The sequence below is a fragment of the Siphateles boraxobius genome, unplaced genomic scaffold (genome assembly GCF_051911475.1).
Source record: "Siphateles boraxobius isolate OS27281-9 unplaced genomic scaffold, OSU_SipBor_1 130, whole genome shotgun sequence".
Classification (NCBI taxonomy): Eukaryota; Metazoa; Chordata; class Actinopteri; order Cypriniformes; family Leuciscidae; genus Siphateles; species Siphateles boraxobius.
In genome coordinates, this window is record NW_027508734.1 from 540,001 (window position 1) to 559,649 (window position 19,649).

The 19,649-nt window shown below is 40.1% G+C and overlaps 2 protein-coding genes across 7 annotated transcripts in view; one reads left to right on the forward strand and one right to left on the reverse strand.

Moving 5' to 3' along the window:
• Positions 1 to 4,898, forward strand: part of dctn1a (dynactin 1a) — a 70,454-nt gene extending 65,556 nt beyond the window's left edge. For all 6 annotated transcript variants that reach the window (XM_077227411.1, XM_077227412.1, XM_077227409.1 and 3 more), the window contains 3 exons: positions 2,664 to 2,737; positions 2,816 to 2,905; positions 2,993 to 4,898. In XM_077227411.1, the coding sequence (XP_077083526.1) occupies positions 2,664 to 2,737; positions 2,816 to 2,905; positions 2,993 to 3,130 (302 nt within the window). In that variant the 3' untranslated portion in view covers positions 3,131 to 4,898. The remainder of the gene's footprint in view (positions 1 to 2,663; positions 2,738 to 2,815; positions 2,906 to 2,992) is intronic.
• Positions 4,899 to 6,402: 1,504 nt separating this feature from the next.
• On the reverse strand, positions 6,403 to 17,174 carry epdl1 (ependymin-like 1). The gene is made up of 6 exons (XM_077227479.1): positions 16,986 to 17,174; positions 15,852 to 15,886; positions 15,028 to 15,162; positions 12,018 to 12,204; positions 10,180 to 10,267; positions 6,403 to 6,688 (listed from the first exon to the last, which is right to left on the reverse strand). Exons 1-6 carry the CDS (start codon positions 17,074 to 17,076, stop codon positions 6,541 to 6,543), a joined length of 684 nt encoding a protein of 227 aa, XP_077083594.1. The 5' UTR covers positions 17,077 to 17,174; the 3' UTR covers positions 6,403 to 6,540.
• Positions 17,175 to 19,649: the final 2,475 nt, after the last annotated feature.

A 19,649-nucleotide genomic window follows, 5' to 3' on the forward strand; every position in this document is an offset into this window, starting at 1 on the left:
ATTAATGTCTACATTGAGGAAGAACAAATATGAAGTAGTTTTTTTTTTAAATGCTCATTGGAAAAAAATAGGTCTGAAGGGGTTTAAAAATGTACATTATGACTTTTGATGTCGTAGTTATTACATTTTATGTTGTTATTTCGATTTAGTATGTCATAATTAAAAATGATTTTTTATTTTTGTGCGTGGTGAAGATGAATATGTAGAAAAGTGTAATTTATTCCTGTGATCAAAGCTGAATTTTCAGCATCATTACTCCATTCTTCAGTGTCACATGATCCTTCAGAAATCAGTATAATATGATGATATGATGCTCAAAAAACATTTATGATTATTATCAATGAAAACAGGTTCAAATTTTTGTTGAAACTGTGATGCATCTAATTTTTCAGGTTCCCTTCAGTCGCACACTCTCGGCGTGCGTCGATGACGACTGAGGGAATCTCGCTCGAGAGCCAATCCACTTCGAGTGAAACTAAACGAGCCAATGCACATTGGTGTGCAATCATTTGCAACAGCTGCTCTACCACACATATTTAATGAGCAGCAGGTGCGATCGCACTTCAGCTTTTCGAGACGCTTGTTGGCGAGACGGTCTGGGCAAATTTCCAACAGCTGTTATCACAGCTATTCTGTCAGCTCAGCGATGCCAGTGATTGACAGGCTGTATTAGGCTCTGTTGTGCCGCGTTCAGTGCCAGTTGCCAAGTCGTGGACGGCACCTGTCACTTGCGGCTTGGTACCCTCGATGGGGGGTCGCTAAGGGCTACTGTAAAGACGTACTGGTTCGTACAGACAACATTGCGACCGTTGCGTACATCAACCATCAAGGTGGTCCAGGTGCACAGGTTGACCTGTTTGCCTCTCCAGAAACCACCCATCGCCAGTTGCTTTACTCCCTGACCGAGGGAACACTCGGTTCAGATGCGCTGGCGCACAGCTGGCCCCGGGCCCTTCGCAAGTATGTGTTTCCCCAGTGAGCCATTTCACACAGAACCTGTGCACGGTCAGGGAGGACGAGCTGTAGCCCCTTAATGGCCCACCCGGACCTGGACCTGATGCTCCTCGCGACCGCCCCTCCTTGGCCGTTCCTCTGAAGAAGGACCTAGTTGGGGCACCCTGTGGCACCCACGTCCCGATCTTTGGAGACTACATATGTGGTCCTGGACGGGACGCAGAGGTTCTAGGTTCTAGTGAACATCATCTCTTCAGCGTGAGCACCGTCTACGAGACAGGTGTACGCCTTGAAGTGGAACCTATTCGTCGAGTGGTGTTGTTCTCACCAGAAGACCCCGAACATGCCCGATCAGAGCCGTGTTGTCTTTCTTGCAGCTGGGGTTGGAGCGCCATCTCCGCCCACCACGACCCGGTGGAGGGCACGTCAGTTGGGAAGCATGACCTGGTCATCAGGTTCTTTAGGGGGCGAGGAGATTAAATCCAGCCGCCTCCTTCTTTACCCTCTCTGGTGCTCAGAGCACTCCAGAATGCCCCATTTGAGCCTTTGCAATCAGTAGACTCGAAATTGCTCCTGGCCTCCATTAATAGGGTAGCGGACCTGCAGGCTTTTCTGGCCGACGGAACGTGCCTAGAGTTCGGGCCGGGGGATTCTCAGGTTACACTGAGACCCGACCCGGATATGTGCCCAAGGTTCCTACCAGGTGGTGAACCTGCAAGCGCTGCCCTTGAGGAACCAGACCCAGCCCAGGCTTTGCTCTGTCCCGTCCGCGCTCTGCAATGGTACGTCAAAAGAACTGAAAGTTTCAGGACCTCAGACCAGCTCTTCGCTGTTACGGAGGCCAGAAGGGGAATGCTGTCTCCAAGCAGAGGATGGCCCTCTGGGTAGTGGATGCCAATACTCTGGCTTACCAAGCACAGCGCGTACCTTGCCCGCTCAGGTTGCGTGCTCACTCCCCCTGGGCTCTCTGACAGATATCAGTGGACACCTCACACGCTCGCTAGTAGAGCCGGTCTCCTGTATTCTCGCCTCAAACGGGTAGAAGACATGAGCTATTGCTCCAGAGAGTCTCTACGGTAAAGCCTGCGAGTCCTCCGCCACCATCGGATATTCCCGTTGAATCCTTGAGATTTAGGCTGGGTGCCATACGTGTGACCCTACTGGGTCCATACTTACTTACTACATACCATAGTTCTGTAGAGAACAGCCCTACAGGTTAGTCCTATGTATATCTCCACAGAACTCCTCCGGGAAGAGTGTAGCCTCCGCATGGGTCTGAGGGAAACGGAATTTCTATCCTCTGTATGTCCTGTACATATAGTAGAATAGACAATAAACTTGAACTTGAACTCTGTCTTCCAGGTAAGGCGGGGCTGGAGGCTTGCACGCCGAGAGTGTACGACTGAAAGGGAACCTGAGAAATTAAATGCATTACAGTTTCAGCACAAAAATTAAGCTGTTTTCAGCACTGATAATAATTATAAATGTTTCTTGAACATCAAATCATCATATTAGAGTGATTTCTGAAGGATCATGTGACACTGAAGACTGGAGTAATGATGTTCATCGACGTACTTCAGGGAACGAGGGTTACATGCGTAACCGAGACGATTCTTTGATGAACAGAAGGTTCAAAAGAACAGCATTTATTTGTCAGAATCTTCTGTAACATTATAAATGTCTTTCCCTGTGTGTGTGTGTTTGTGCAGCGAGTGCGAGCGCTCAGTTGCTGGAACAGACGGCCAGACTGAATTCTCTCAGTGATGCGCTGGATAAGCTGAAGGTCAGTGTGATGGTGTGTGTGATGATCACTCACAGGTGTGTGTCAGCGCTTCCCTCATCGTGTGTGTGTGTGTTCCAGGTGGAGGTGTCGCAGCACGTGGTGTCTCAGCGGCCCGGAGCGCGTGTGCCGTCAGACTTCGCCACCTTCCCCTCTCCCTCCTTCGTCAAGGTCAGAGCGCTCACACACACCACACTCATCAGTGTATGAACCTTCCCATGATCCTCTCTCATTAACCTTCCCATGATCCTCTCTCAGGCGAAAGAGGAGCAGAAGAGCGGCTCGCTGCTGGTGGGGAAGGTGATGATCCCCTGTGCTCGCGGTCAGGAGCAAACACACTCCCTCGTGCTGTCACAGCATCAGCTGCAGTGTGTGCACCGGCTCCTCATGACATAAACACACACACACACACACACACACCCCTCGTGCTGTCACAGCATCAGCTGCAGTGTGTGCACCGGCTCCTCATGACATAAACACACACACACACACACACACACCCCTCGTGCTGTCACAGCATCAGCTGCAGTGTGTGCACCGGCTCCTCATGACATACACACACACACACACACACACACACACCCCTCGTGCTGTCACAGCATCAGCTGCAGTGTGTACACCGGCTCCTCATGACATAAACACACACACACACACTGCCTCATGACACAAGGAGACACACCACCTCCTCATGACATAAACACACACACACCGCCTCCTCATGACATAAACACACACACACACACACACACACACACCCCTCGTGCTGTCACAGCATCAGCTGCAGTGTGTGCACCGGCTCCTCATGACATAAACACACACACACACACACACACACACACACCCCTCGTGCTGTCACAGCATCAGCTGCAGTGTGCGCACCGGCTCCTCATGACATAAACACACACACACACACACACACACACACACACACCCCTCGTGCTGTCACAGCATCAGCTGCAGTGTGTGCACCGGCTCCTCATGACATAAACACACACACACACACACACACACCGCCTCCTAATGAGATAAACACACACACACACACACACACACACACACACTCCCTCGTGCTGTCACAGCATCAGCTGCAGTGTGTGCACCGGCTCCTCATGACATAAACACACACACACACACACACACACACTCCCTCGTGCTGTCACAGCATCAGCTACAGTGTGTGCACCGGCTCCTCATGACATAAACACACACACACACACACACACACACACACACACACACTCCCTCGTGCTGTCACAGCATCAGCTGCAGTGTGTGCACCGGCTCCTCATGACATAAACACACACACACACACACACACACTCCCTCGTGCTGTCACAGCATCAGCTGCAGTGTGTACACCGGCTCCTCATGACATAAACACACACACACACACTGCCTCATGACACAAGGAGACACACCACCTCCTCATGACATAAACACACACACACCGCCTCCTCATGACATAAACACACACACACCGCCTCCTCATGACATAAACACAGGCTCAGCCAATCACACGTTCAGGCCGCCTCAGGAACCAATCAGGCTCTCCGACTGACGAGCCAAAAGCTCGACTCCTCAAGAAGCCATTCAGACCGGAGTGTGTTCCTCTGTTTCTCATTACGGGAAGCCAGACGAATAAATTAAAAATTACTTCCATGGAATACATTTTCAAAAAGTAATAGCGACTTTTTATGTCACAAGATAAAATTCTGTTTTATTGAGTGGCAGAAACGAGCTTCCGTATGAATCCTGTCATAAACACCCTGAACTAAAAGCTTGCGATATTTTTGCACCCATGCTTCGGTTTCCTATTCAGTCGAATCGTTTAGAAACTGGTCTCGCATTTCACGTGTGTTTGTCATGGTTTGAATAAAGGCTTGATTAATGAACTTACACTAGCGAAGCTCAATAATACTGTAGGGAAGGTAAAGGTAGTTTAACACACTCGTATATCAGCACTTCGTTAGATTCCAGAGATCGACCACTGTTACACAGAAGTGTGTGTTCAGTCACGGTTTCTGATGTTCTACACCTTCATCTTCACTAGAACATCATCTCTGCTTGATTTACATTTATTCACTTGCTTCCATGTTTTTAAATAGTTTATGCATATTTCACTTTTCTTGATGGAGACGACTGCAATAAAGATGGGAAAATTGTATTTTAGTGTTTGAGTTTTTTTCCACTCTCAACTTATTTTCTTAACTCTTTCCCTGCCAGTTTTTTGTAAAAAGTTTGCATCCAGCGTCAGCATTTTTGATCGTTTTCACACAAGTTTGACCAGAATATGTTGAATATCTGAGCGTTCACACACACGTTTGAGAGCGCTCATGGCTTCATTACACCCAGGCCACGCTCTGGTAGTGATCACTAAAGACAATTTTACTGACTCTCTTGTTCAATCTCGTTCATCAAAATGAACGAATCTTTTTCCGAGTCATTTCGTTCATTTTGGCTTTAAATGTTATACTTTTAACAGGCAAATTCCCCGAACACATACACAATCTTGATCATATTGATCAAAGGTAAACAACTCTGATTTAAGCATATGGTTATAGGGGACTATTATTAGAATATTAGAAATCTAATATTCAATCAATCAAATCAATATTCATCTGTTTCTCATTTTTCTACTCTTATTATTAAATCGAAAAACGACTGAACTCATTTTTTAATACTGGATATTTGCAGTCTTAATTCAGGACGAAAGAAACACATGTCTATAAAATTCAGCCATAAAAACATTTCAATTCGTTTAATTTCAAATGTTCAGTATTCGCTTAAAGAAATCAAATTCAGAACTATTTAAATTCCACATAATATTCTATTTTGTTAGATTAAACTTTTCAATAATTCAAATGTTCACAACTAAAATCATTTTGTCATATAAGCTCACAGAAAACCGCACCGAATAGTCACTCTTACTCAGATCTACACTTCTGCTCTTCTCTTTCTGCCAGACGGTTACTTTTTTTTTACGTTTTCTGATCAAGCACAAACTAAAACTCGCCTCTGACTGGATCTCTTCCCAAATCGTCCCTACCGAACACTTTCGTCTAGTTTTTGTCATTCAAAACTGGGTTTTATTTAGTTCTCGTCTGTGAAACAATGTCTTGATGAAAAAAACAGTGACTTAACCGAGACGTTTTAAAGATGTCATCGGATGCCCATTATCAATTTCACAGTTGGTGTAATTCTTTAGGGTCTTCATGTTAAGTTTGTAACACACTTTGGTTAAAATTCCTCAATGGTTGTGTAAAACAACAAGCTTTTACCTCCTCAAAAACAGCTCTGTTCACAGCGACCCGTTTCAGTGCATGAGCAACTACCTCTTTCGGAAAATCCAAACGGCTTGATTACTGAGAGCGTTTAGGCTTTTTGAGGATTAAAAAATAAGTGTGAGTGAATGGATTTTCTTCATTGTATGGCGGTTGTGTCCACACACAGCCAAGACACATTTGCAAACACATATAAAAGTGACTTTTGCATCCGATGACCCCTTTGAGGAGAAAATACTCAGCAATGCTGTCAACTTATGAATTTACACATGGTTTGTGTTAAAGCATATTAAAAACACCACATAGACATATAAACAACATTAAAAGCTGGATTTTCACCACAGGGGGACTTTATGATAACATTACATTGCTGACGACGCAAGAAAATACTGAAAGATAAAACCTTTATTTTCCCTTTTTTAAATGATTAAAGTGCTTTTGATTGACATGAACCGTAGATGAATTAAGTGAGCAAATCATAAAGAGCAGCATCAGCATTTAAAAAGAAACGTGCAAACAAGGTGTTTACAGTAAAAGATCCTCCAAATGCGAATAAAACTGTGAGAATCCGCTGAAGAAGTCGAGAGTCTCCTCTTCGGGCTCGACGTCGTGGCAGAACGCCGGAGGGAAGAACTGCTCCGGGTCCTCGATCCCCGTCACCGCGTTAAAGTAGCTGGAAAACATGTGTGTATTACTGTTTAGTAATCTACATATTTACTACAATTACATATTTAGTTAATCCCTCAATTCGGTTAAGTACAGTCCCACAGTGCTGGAAGCCCGCTGTAATATCCACACGTCTATTGCAGTTTTCCCTGTTGTGTCTAAAATCCTGGAGAAGGTGATTGCAGAACAACTCACTGAACATCTTGAGTCAAAACAGCTGCTGCATCCACAACAGTTTGGTTTCAGGCGTAAATACAGCACCGAAACAGCTCATTGTTACTTGCTAGAGAAGATCAGAGGGCAAGTAGTTGGTGCTGTATTTCTAGACCTAAAAAAGGCCTTTGATACTGTGGATCACAGTGTGCTAATTAACAAACTCCAGCTCTTCAAAATGTCACCTAGTTCTCTTGCATAGTTACAATCATATTTGGAGGGGAGGCAACGGTGCGTTAAGGTTAATGAGGTGATGTCAGCTCTTTGCCCTAACAACATGGGGGTCCCTCAAGGATCAGTACTGGGGCCACTGTTGTTCACAATGTACATCAATGACTTCCCTGATAGCTGTGAAGGTGCCAGCTGATGATACAGTCATCCGTCTATCTGCTCAAACCTCAGCTCTGGCAGCGCAGCAGTTGACACTTGCCCTAGTAGACATTTCTAAATGGTTTGAGTCGTCTCACCTAACCTTAAACGTGAAGAAAACCGTTGCTGTCTGTTTCTCAGTTAAAACAAGACCTCCTGACAGCACCTTTTGAAGTAAGCATAAATAATGAAATTATTCAAGAAGTAAAAGAGACCAAATATCTTGGAATTATTCTTGACAACTACCTTAAAGGGATACTCCACTTTTTTTGGGAAATAGGCTCATTTTACATCTCCCCCAGAGTTAAACTGTTGAGTTTTACCGTCTTTGAATCCATTCAGCCGATCTCCGGTTCTGGCGGTACCACTTTTAGCATAGCTTAGCATACATCATTGAAGTGGACAAGACCATTAGCATTTCTCAAAAAAAAATGACCAAAGTGTTTCGATATTTTTCCTATTTAAAACTTGACTCTTCTGTAGTTACATCGTGCACTAAGACCGACCGCAATGATATGACTGAAACTACACAAACTTAGTCCCGGTCACCTTGGAAGTTACCGAGCTGGGGACTATTTTCAGGCGCTGCGTCATATCATTACGCCTGCTACACTCATGGTACGGCAGTAAAGTTTCTTGATTATTACGCAGGAATGAGTGTATAGTTCCTAGCCATATCAGCCTAGAAAATCACAACTTTACATTTTCCGTCGGTCTTAGTGCACGATGTACCTACAGAAGAGTCAAGTTTTAAATAGGAAAAATATCGAAACACTTTGGTCATTTTTTTTTGAGAAATGCTAATGGTCTTGTCCACTTCAATGATGTATGCTAAGCTATGCTAAAAGTGGATCCGCCAGAACCGGAGATCGGCTGAATGGATTCAAAAACGGTAAAACTCAACAGTTTAACTCTGTAAAATGAGCCTATTTCCAAAAAAGAGGAGTATCCCTTTAAAAGTCAAAAATGTTTGTAAAAAGGTCAAATCCAACTTGAATTGTTTTCGTTTTGTCAGGAGGGATCGGTCTCACCAGGCCGCCCTGTTATACATGCATGCAATGATTTTCTCACATCCGTCTTACTGCGTCACAAACCTCCCCGTCCACACTCAAGCCGGCTGTTTCAGGGTACAAGCAGGCAGTCAAGGTGTCTGATAGAAAACCTATGACTGCTGTGTGTGTGTGTGTGCGTGCGTGCGTGCGTGCGCGTGTGTGTGTGCGTGCGCGTGTGTGTGTGTGCTGCCAGAGGAGAGCTTGGGAAAACATCTGAAATATTCCACAACCTAAAGGCTAAAACTGGTGTCTTGTAGTCAATTTAAAAGTAATCTTCAGAGTAAATTAATGGTGTGTAAATGTTTTTAAGTGGTTGCATGTTTTGTTTATATGTTTTTATTTTTATTTATTTAAAAATATATATTTTTTAATGTAACTGGGCTGGGCTGGGTTTCAGATGTTCCAATGCAATTCGCAAGCTCTCGTTCGATTTCAATTCTAAATTCAATTTTTGATTTCGATTCTCGATTTGAGTCAATGAATATAGATTTAATACAAATCCTATGTTTATAAAAAAGAACAGTGAGCATAAGTTTACAAGTGGTTAAAGGGGTGGTTGATTATGATTTCCCTTTTCTAACCGTAGATAGTGTGTAATGTTGATGTTTGATCATAAACAACATCCGCAAAGTTACAGCGCTCAAATTTACAAAAGACTACAACAAACAGCTGGTAGTGACATCACAAACCCTAAAATTTACATAAACCCCGCCCCCAAAATACGATTTATAGATTAGCATGTCAGAATATGCTAATCTATGACTAGAAGATAACTCCACATAAACTACATATATCCATCAACTAACTCTTCAGAAATGCCCTGTTGTCTACATGTCTCTTCTTCTTGAGTCTCTCAATCTTTCCGACTCCAGTTTGAACATAGGCTAAAAGTTTAAAAAATGTTCAGTGTGTGTGTGTGTGTGTGTGTGTGTGTGTGTGTGTGTGTGTGTGTGTGTGTGTGTGTGTGTGTGTGTGTGTGTGTGTGTGTGTGTGTGTGTGTGTGTGTGTGAGGTAAAAGGACACGTGCTCTTGAAGCTCCGCCCCCTGTGCCGGGAGCTGCAGCTCATTTGCATTTAAAGGGACACACACAAAAACTGTGCGTTTTTGCTCACCCTCAAAAAGTGACGATATAAACATGTTATATAAAATTATCTGTGTGGTATTTTGAGCTTAAACTTCACACACACTCTGGGGACATCAGAGACTTCTTTTACAGCTTGTGAAAAGGGCATTATACAACCCTTTTAATTAATAAAAAGAAATTAAGAACTTAAAGGTACACTTGGGTACATTAAAACAGATCCTAACTCTACATTTCAAATGAATAAACAGGATTTTGATGCAAGATGAAACATTGATGCTGTCAGAACAGTCAATCCTTGATCACACAGGATCAGACTATTTTATGTTTAAAGAAAATCTCACAGCATTCGCTTTGAAACGCAAAACTATGAACAGTGTAGGAAAACTAATACTGGATTTCGGGTGATAGAGAAATAAATATGGAAAAAAATCCATTTCCTGCCTTTGAGAATCGATTTTGAATCGACCACATTTTAAAAAACGATTGATTAAAAAATGAATTTTTTTGCCCAGTCCTACTTGTATCTTTAATGTATAATTGTACATGCAAACTGGGCTGCATATCTCGGCCGGGACACTCCAGTAATAGAGACTTTAATCTCAGCGAGTGTCTCTCTCCTGGAGGAATGATGACCAGGGCTGGAGGAAACAGTTGCACCGAAACATCGACTGATTTGTAGGATTGTGTGTGTTATATGAGATGTTATATGAGATTGTGTGTGTTATATGAGATTGTGTGTGTTATATGAGATTGTGTGTGTTCTATGAGATTGTGTCTTACGAGGTGACGACCCAGCCGTGCTCTGGCGTGTAGTAAAGCGTCGACACCGGGATACAGCCGAACTCCGTCACCGTGGCCATGTATTTTCCTGGAAACAACAGGCACAGACTTTAACTGCAGTTAATGTGAAGCTCCTGCTGTAGATGAACTTTACCCAGCACGTCTGAAACACTGTTTACTGCGGCGTAATCCTGTGAAACTCTAAACTGAGGATAAACGTAGGATGAGAACTGACTTTATTGGTCAGGATCACATCTGATATTAAGTTAACTAACAATACATTTGTTTCAGTTTTTATGGTCACATGAACTAATAATGAAAAATGCTTTATTACTGTGTATACTATTAATCTCAGTTAATGTTAATTTCAACATTCACTAATCCATAATTTAAATTAAAATATGCATCTGTTAATATTATTTAATAGACCTGAAATTAAGTTTTTATTTTATTAACTAACACATTTTATTTTTTTATACCTAACTTTTTATTTCTCATTTGACTTCATGATTATTATTTATCATTTTATTTTTTTAGAATTTTTTATTCCTTAATTTTTATTTATCATTTAACTTCACGTTTAATATTTTTAGTTCATTTAATTTTTAAATACATGTAAAAAAATATATTCCTTAATTTTTTTTCTTATTTAACTTCATTATTTTTATTTATCATTTCCTTTTTTTCCTTTTTAAATGCATTTTAAGTTTTCATACCTAACTTTTTATTTCTTATTTAGCTTAATGATAATAATAATAATTAATATTTTTATTTTCGATTTTCTTAAATACATTTTAAATCATTTTTATTTAATATTTAACATGATTATTATTTTAATCACTTTTAAGTAAAGCACTTCTGTGTTTCACTCTTAAAAATAAAGCGTCTTTACTGGCATCGATGTTTCATTGTTTTCTCATTGTGAAGAATGTTTTAATAACCTAAAGAATGTTTTTCACTGTTAGAAACTTCTGTGAATGGAAAGATTCAGTGGATGTCGAGTGTAAACACAGAATATTTCACAGAAGGTTCTAAACAGTGAAAAACATTCTTTAGATTATTAAAATCTAATAATCTGGGTTTTTTTAAGATCTGACTGAACGGTTCTTTGTGGAGCTGAAAATGGTTCTTCTATATGTGATCCTGGATCTCCAGTCACGAGTCGCACGGGTATATCTGTGGCAATAGCCATCAATACATTGTATGGGCCAAAATTATAGATTATTTTTATGCCAAAAATTATTAGGATATTAAGTGAAGATCATGTTCCATGAAGATATTTTTTAAATTTCCTACCGTAAATATATAAAACATTTATTTTTGTAAGTGAATGCTGCACAATCGTGAACATAAATGCACAACTTTAAAGGAGATTTTCTCAATGTTTAGATTTTTTGCATCCTCAGATTCCAGATTTTCAATATTAATATCTCGCCCAAATATTGTCCTATCATAACAAAACCATACATCAATGGAAAGCTTATTTATTATCAGTTTTTAGATAATGCATAAACCTCAAAAAATGTCTGGTTTTGTGGTCCAGGGTCAAATATTTATGTACTTAATATAAATACCCTGCAATTGTACTTATAGTATACTAAATTTGTATACTTAAAGTCTGCTAAATTGGAACAACTAATTTTGTACTAAATGTACATTAGTTATCCGGAAATAGTGTTGAGGTTGAAGTTTATTCAGCTTTCATGTGATGTATAAATCTCAGTTTCAGAACTGTGTGACTGGTGTTGTAGTCCAGGGTCTCGTGTGAATGGGAAGCTGTAAGCTGAAGAGCACACTGACTCTGAGTTACAGCAGAAACTGCTCTGAGCGTGAGTCACCTCCGGTCTGCGGCACGTCTCCGGCCCAGGTGTTGACCAGCAGACCTTCTCCCGGCGCTGACGAGCCCCCCAGAACCACCTGCGCCAGCAGAGAGGCGTTGTGAGGGATGTGGGACGGGTGGAAGGTGGCGTGGAGAGGATTCTTCTGACAGGTTCTGTTCTTGTAGTCCATGGAGTACACCACACCCTGAGCAGAGAAACACACACACACACACACACACATCAACACGGTCCATCTCAACACACTATCAGATGCTTTCCCAGACAGCAACATAGTGTCGGCCCAGATCCGGCCCACATCTGGTAGATGTGGATTCCACATGGCCCTGATCTGGCCCACACCTGGTACATGTGGATTCGGCCCAGATCCGGCCCACACCTGGTAGATGTGGATTCCACATGGCCCTGATCTGGCCCACACCTGGTACATGTGGATTCGGCCCAGATCCGGCCCACACCTGGTAGATGTGGATTCCACATGGCCCTGATCTGGCCCACACCTGGTACATGTGGATTCGGCCCAGATCCGGCCCACATCTGGTACATGTGGATTCGGCCCAGATCCTGCCCACATCAGGTACATGTGGATTCTGCCCAGATCTGGCTCATATCTGGTACATGTGGATTCGGCCCAGATCCTGCTCCCATCTGATAGATGTGGATTCGGCCCAGATCCGGCCCACATCTGGTAGATGTGGTTTCGGCCCAGATCTGGCCCACATCAGGTACATGTGGATTCTGCTCACATCTGGTAGATGTGGATTCGGCCCAGATCTGGCCCACATCTAGTAGATGTGGATTTGGCCCAGATTCGGCCCACATCTGGTAAATATGGATTCGGCCCAGATCTGGCCCACATCTGGTACATGTGGATTCGGCCCAGATCTGGCCCACATCTGGTAGATGTGGATTCGGCCCACATCTGGTACATGTGGATTCGGCCCAGATCCTGCTCACATCTGGTAGATGTGGATTCGGCTCACATCTGGTACATGTGGATTCCTCACGGCGGGATCTGGGCAACAGTATGTTGCTGTCTGAGTTTAGCTGAATTGGACTCATAATTAACACTGAACTGAACTGAATAATGACACAGTATTTATTATAATAATACTAATTAAGTTAAATAAGATATAAAAAGTTAGATAAGAAAATTTTTTATGTATTAAAAAAATTTAATTAAATAAATAATAATAATAATCATGAAGTTAAATTAGAAATAAAAAATAAATATATTAAATTAAAATATAAAATGATAAATAAAAACAATAATAATCATGAAGTTAAATAAAAAGTACAGAAAAATATTTATTAATGTATTTAATCTATTAAAATAAAAAATAAGACATGACACTGTCATCTGTAGAGCTGTTTCACAGCAGAATGTGTCTCATGTATTAGATGTAGTTTGATCATTGACTCTGTTATTCTGCTGTTTATTACAGTGAAGTTGCTGTGAATGAATCTGTACTGTATGAAATAAAGCTGACTCGACACTCGTACATTAGTGTCCTTTATCATCACTCGAGATCAACAATAATTGTGTGACTGTGGAAAGACACTGGTTTCGGTTCACTGGTTCAGTTCACATCTGCTGAAATTAGTCAATTTATTTACATACTTCGACGTTCCATTGAGTAAAATATTGACAGAGAACTCGAACTTTAATCTTAGAGCATTTTTAGGATTTTCAAAGATCAGCATTCTCCCCTAAAACTGATCAGCCAGACCAAAGCTAACGAGACATGACCCAGACAGCAGCATAGCGTTTTTATTCCTTAATAATTATTAATTATTGTTATTATCTATCATAAATCTACCAAATTTTTCTTTCACTTTTTATTTTTTATTTAACTTCATGATTATTATTGTTTCCATTCATTATTTTAGATATAATTTTTTTATTTTATTTTTTTATAATTTTATATTCCTTCATTTTTATTTCTTACAAAACTTAATGATTATTATTATTTATAAAAACAATTTTTATACATTTTTCATATCTAAATTTTTATTTCTTATTCAATTTAATTATTATTATTTATCATTTTATTTCAAAAAATTAAATAATTTCAAAATCAAAATGGCGGCAGGGATTCCCCCGAGGGGAAGTGCTCAGGGAAGTTCACTAGTGCGTGTGTAAAAGTGGACTATGTTGCTGTCTGGGGAAGCGTTGAGGGCTGGTAGTATTTGATCGGCCTGATGGGGGCGCTACAGCGGGAGAAAATTCTACAAACCCGCTCATAACTCCTAAACCATGTGTCTTTGGATTTATGAAAAACCTACCTTTGAGAACTAGTTGTAGGTTTTTCAACCGACTGGAACCTAACCAGTGCAGAATATTTCTCTGGGCTCTGAATATCAATAATTATCAACAAAAAAAAGGCCAAATTTCCCTTTATGTACACGACGAGACGCAAAAAAGTTTGAAATGGGCGTGGCCACTCTTACTAAAACGGCTGTAACTCTTGAACGGAAGTAGATAACTTCACCAAACTTGGTACATGTGTGTACGGGCTCGCTCTGTGGTCGCGTGAAAAAGGATGCGGCGACTGGCCACTTGGTGGCGCTATAACAGGAAAAAATACACAAAACTGGCTCTAACTACAACAGTAAGTCAGACTGACTTGAAAACTGGCATGCGATGCTTCAATCCCAATTTGTTTTTTAAATCTTCAATGTATTTCCTATGGTAAATCACCTGTGTTGGCTGTAAATGGTCTTTTCCATCTATGATGTAAGTAGTTACAAGCTTGCATAATAAAACATAATACCATTTTACACATGTGCTTAAAGGCCTTAAAGCGATATATATTCTTTATAGATTTGACACTGTCTTTGAATGTAATTTTCTGACGGTATATTAAAGCTGTATTCAGTAAATCATCTCTGGCCAGTTTCTGTTCCTGTACGGCTGATATTTCACAGGTTTGTGTTTGAATACGTGTGCAGGAGAAATTATGCTGCGATGAGTTCCTGAATGCAGTTTCACAGTGTGATCGTGGTTCACCTCTCGAAACAGGAACAACATGTTCAGATGGAACGATTTGCTTTCAACGGTTCCAAATTCCCACAAACGGATGCGCTGACCAATAGCATCGTAGCGATATTTAGCAAACGCCCAATCCTGACCGTCCCGAGCGCTCTGAAACACACACACACACACACACACACACACACACACACACACACACACACACACACACACACACACACACACACACAGAGAGATATTGAAGACACAGTCTTCAGTGTCACATGATCCTTCAGAAATCACTATAATATGATGATTTGATGATCAAGAAACATTTATGATTATTATCAGTGTTGAAAACAGTTTTTTTGGAAATAGTGATACATTTTATTTTTCAAGATTCTTTGATGAATAGAAAGTTCAAAAGAACAGCATTAATTTGAAATAGATATTTTTTTAAACTTAAAACTTAAAAAAAAATTACAGGGGGACAAAAAGACTGGAAAACGTTTACAATAAATTACTCATGAATCGAACATTAACTGTTTATAAGTATAAAAATCAATTGTGAAATATTCAGAACTAAAAATATATGTGAATGTATGAGTAATCTGAGAGTAGAGCTTTAGAGAATTCTATAGAGAACAGAAAGATTCATTAAGAAGAAATGTCTTACATGATTTTGTAATAATTTAATGTTAAATGTGTTTTTTTTTACTTTTTTCTAGGGATAAAGTATGCTGTTTAATTCATAAAATGTCATTTAAAATTCAAATGATAGTTTTTATATAGTATAATGACATAGTCAATAATATGTTAGAATCATCATAATCATAATCAGTGAATCTTTCATAACTCACCACGCTCATACTGCCGGACAGCAGCGGAGGAGTGTCTGTCAATCAACATTACAGCATTAATAACTCATTAATAACTAACTCGTGTTCGACTGTCACGAGGGAATGAGATTACATAAACACATCATCCTCACGTGGTATGAGTATTCATGAGCTCATTTTAGTTGATAACCTACATTTAAATTACCTCAGTTAAATTAATTGCGAATTAATGAATAAATAAATAATTAAATATGTTTTAAGCATAAACCTGAATTTAGTTTAATTTATGATAAAGATATTAAAACATTTTTTTAAATCGAATTAAAATAGTGACTTGCGTTCAAAAACACACTCTTGACACTTGAATCAAAATAATTTAATATCTTAATTATATTAATTTTAACACTGTCTTAACAAACATCAACATTTCCAGAACAGGGTTATTATTATTGTTAACTAAAACTAAAACTGTACAGAAAAAATAATTTAAATTAAAAAAAAAACATTAACTGCAATAAAATAAATTATAAAAAAAAATATTAATATTATTACTAAACATTTTTCAGCAATGTTTGTCACTTTCATTGAGTTTACGAACTAAAATAACTCAAACTAAATAAACTACAACCATTAACTTAAACTTAATAAAAACTATATAGACATTTAAAAAAAAACATTAACAGTTTATAATAATATTCCATTGGTTAATGTTAATTAAAGCATTAATAACATGAACTAACAATGAGCAACACATTTCTGTTACAGTATTTGTTAATCTTTATTAAAGTAATAAAAACACAACTGTTAATTGTTAGTTCTTATTAGTTTCAGGTCCATTAAATAATATTAACATCTACTTTTGATTTTAAATAATATTAACATCTACTTTTGATTTTAATAATGCTGAGTAAATGTTGAGATTAATTAACTGAGATCAATATATGCTTTAGAGATATTAATAAATAGTTAACAAATAAATAAATAATTGTTATTTCTACTAATGTTAAGAAATGAAACCTCATTGTACAGTGTTTTTTCAGACATGTACCATGGTATTATCACCACAGCACCTGTGATCCGTGTAAATAAGATTCACGCAGTAGCAGGTTATTATGATTATGCAGATGGTTCTGATTATTACAGTAACACACTTACGGCATCGCCTCGGTCTCTGAGCGGAACAGCTTCCGGTCCAGATCAGCAGCAGAACCAGAGAGAGAAGAAGAAGAGACTTCGTGATGTTCATGATGAATCTGCAGCTTCAGTCGCGAGTCTCAGTATAAACACACTCCTGAACTTCCTCATTCACACACGCAGAGTTCAGTCCGGGATCCAGTCGCCGGGTTTCCCTGTCAGCGTGTTTACATTACAAACACAAACCACGAGTTTTAACCTGTGATTACTGGAACATAATTATTTATTTTTATTAATAGATGAACAGAGAGATCAGCATTACTAGAATATTGTTTAAATCTAGATTTGTTTAAATACTTTTCAAAATACCTGTGTGTGTGTGTGTGTGTGTGTGTGTGTGTGTGTGTGTGTGTGTGTGAGAGAGAGAGAGAGAGAGTTGTTGTGCCCTTTCCACAAGCTGTAAAAGTCTCTGATGTCCCCAGTGTGTGTGTGTGTGTGTGTGTGTGTGTGTGTGTGTGTGTGTGTGTGTGTGTTTGTGTGTGTGTGTGTGTGTGTGTGTGTGTGTGTGTGTGTGTGTGTGTGTGTGTGTGTGTGTGTGTGTGTGTGTGTGTCTGTGTGTGTGTGTGTGTGTGTGTGTGTGTGTGTGTGTGTGTGTGAGAGAGAGAGACAGTGTGTGTGTGTGTGTGTGTGTGTGTGTGTGTGTGTGTTTGTGTGTGTGTGTGTGTGTGTGTGTGTGTGTGTGTGTGAAGTTTCCGCTCAAAATACCCCACAGATAATGACCACCTTCAAACACACCAAATGTGGGACGATTATGAGTTTGTGTGGGACATGTTATCAACACTACAACATAACCTGAAACTGTTATATAATGTTTATCTAACTTAATAAAAACATTTGTTTCTGCCTTTCAGCTGATAAAAATACTTTGTTCTTTAGTCCCTTCCAGAAATCACCATTACATCTCAATGTAGCATAACATCTTTATTTTATATGACATTTAAACTCAACATCACGGAGCCCAAAGGCATCATCTGACCAAGTCTAGGGCTGGGCGATAAAACGATTATTATCGCGATATATTTTTTCTCGATAAAACGATATCAAGAGTTCGAGCAAAAGCGGAACGAAACTCATTTGAACCGCGCGCCACACGGACCATTTATCCGCTCAGATTAAAGTCCAAACGGTCGGCAGCGCAGCGCGAGCTCACGAGAGCAGACGCGTTTACTCCTATGGTTTACTCTGATCGTTCTCGGTCACGAGATCCAGTGAGAAGCGCTTGATCAGCGAAGAACACAAATGTCTCAGTGATTTAAACCAGTTTAAAGGCAGTTGAAACAGCGCTGACAAACAGGAGAAACACCGTGCGAAACGATACAGTCAGAATCTTGATACTGAATCCATTTACCATAGATTTACTGTAACGTGAGCCTAGTAATATTAACTGCACCACGAAATGTGGGATATACATATTGAATTGTATTATATTATTAATGTAGAAAATGTATTACAGGACTAATGGAATATAATTACAGTATTTAATAATGTATTTAGGTTACTGTTTTCCATAAATACCACAGAAACCATAAAGTTAAATTTATTTTGTCAACTCACAGTCAACTGTCAACTCACTGTCAAATATGCGTTTCGAGACAAAACATGTAATATTAATATTGCACTGCAATATGTGCTGAGGATACGTGCCATCAAAGTCAGGCAACACAAACCTGTTTCAAGACTTGAAACAATATCCTCCATTAGCACATGCAGAAACTCAGAAATATATTTTTCTATTCAGATATTTATTTTAAGGAAAAATGACAAATGCTTGAATGTTCATCAGATTTGTGAAATGTTCTCCTGTTTGGCAAGTGTTTGTCATGATATGTTCTGACAATAAAGAGTAGTTTAAAACCACAATTAACGCTCTGGTTTCTACATGATTTCCATTACACGAGAGTAGATGTTAAAACTTCATGCTGATTTGTACTCGGCTTTCGCCAAGATAAGCACCAACTAAGACGTAGCTTTACAGTAACCTATGCTTCTCCATCCATTTACGCTTCTTTCCATCTGGTGACGTGAATCTCCTTCTGTCTGGTGTTAATAGTGTATTTGCGTGTCAGCACACACAACGGCTGCAACCACAGTGCGGTCCCCCCATAACAACCCTCTGGATTGAGCTGAGTAGGGGACATCTCTAGGGTCTTCAAGTGGGCACCTTCCGTCCTCAGTGTTTCGTCGACTAGCCCACGACACCTCAAGAGGGCTCGACAGTGACTCTGGCGTCCCAGAGTCACCCCCCTCCGTCCCCCACTCAACTCAGCCCAGCTTACTGACCTCTACTTCCCTCCTGCTGCTGAGACCTAACCACAATCTCACAATCTCTCCGCAACCCAACCATACGCGCCAACCCGTTTGACTAAGGCTGTCGAGCCCCACTGGTGCGTTAATATGCAGTTTCAGTGGCAACGGTTCCGTATGGCATACCACCTACCACAAAACACAATATCTGCCCAACCACCCGTCATTCACGCAATATACACAGGAACGTAATGACTGTAAATACTATACAACCTCTACAAATAAACCAACAGACTCTTCAAGTTTTCAAGAAATCTACGAAATCGTAGCATGGCGGCCTGTACACAGCCAGCTAGAATCTTTCCGTCTCAACCACAGACA

What these genes read in the sequence shown, in the direction of transcription:
- epdl1 (XM_077227479.1), bottom strand. Translation starts at nt 17,076, where the DNA reads ATGAACATCACGAAGTCTCTTCTTCTTCTCTCTCTGGTTCTGCTGCTG. An exon ending in TCAGAGACCGAGGCGATGCC is followed by an intron (nt 15,887 to 16,985) that starts GTAAGTGTGTTA and finishes GTTGATTGACAG; the next exon opens with ACACTCCTCCGCTGCTGTCC. An exon ending in CACGGCTGGGTCGTCACCTC is followed by an intron (nt 6,689 to 10,179) that starts GTAAGACACAAT and finishes CATGTTTTCCAG; the next exon opens with CTACTTTAACGCGGTGACGG.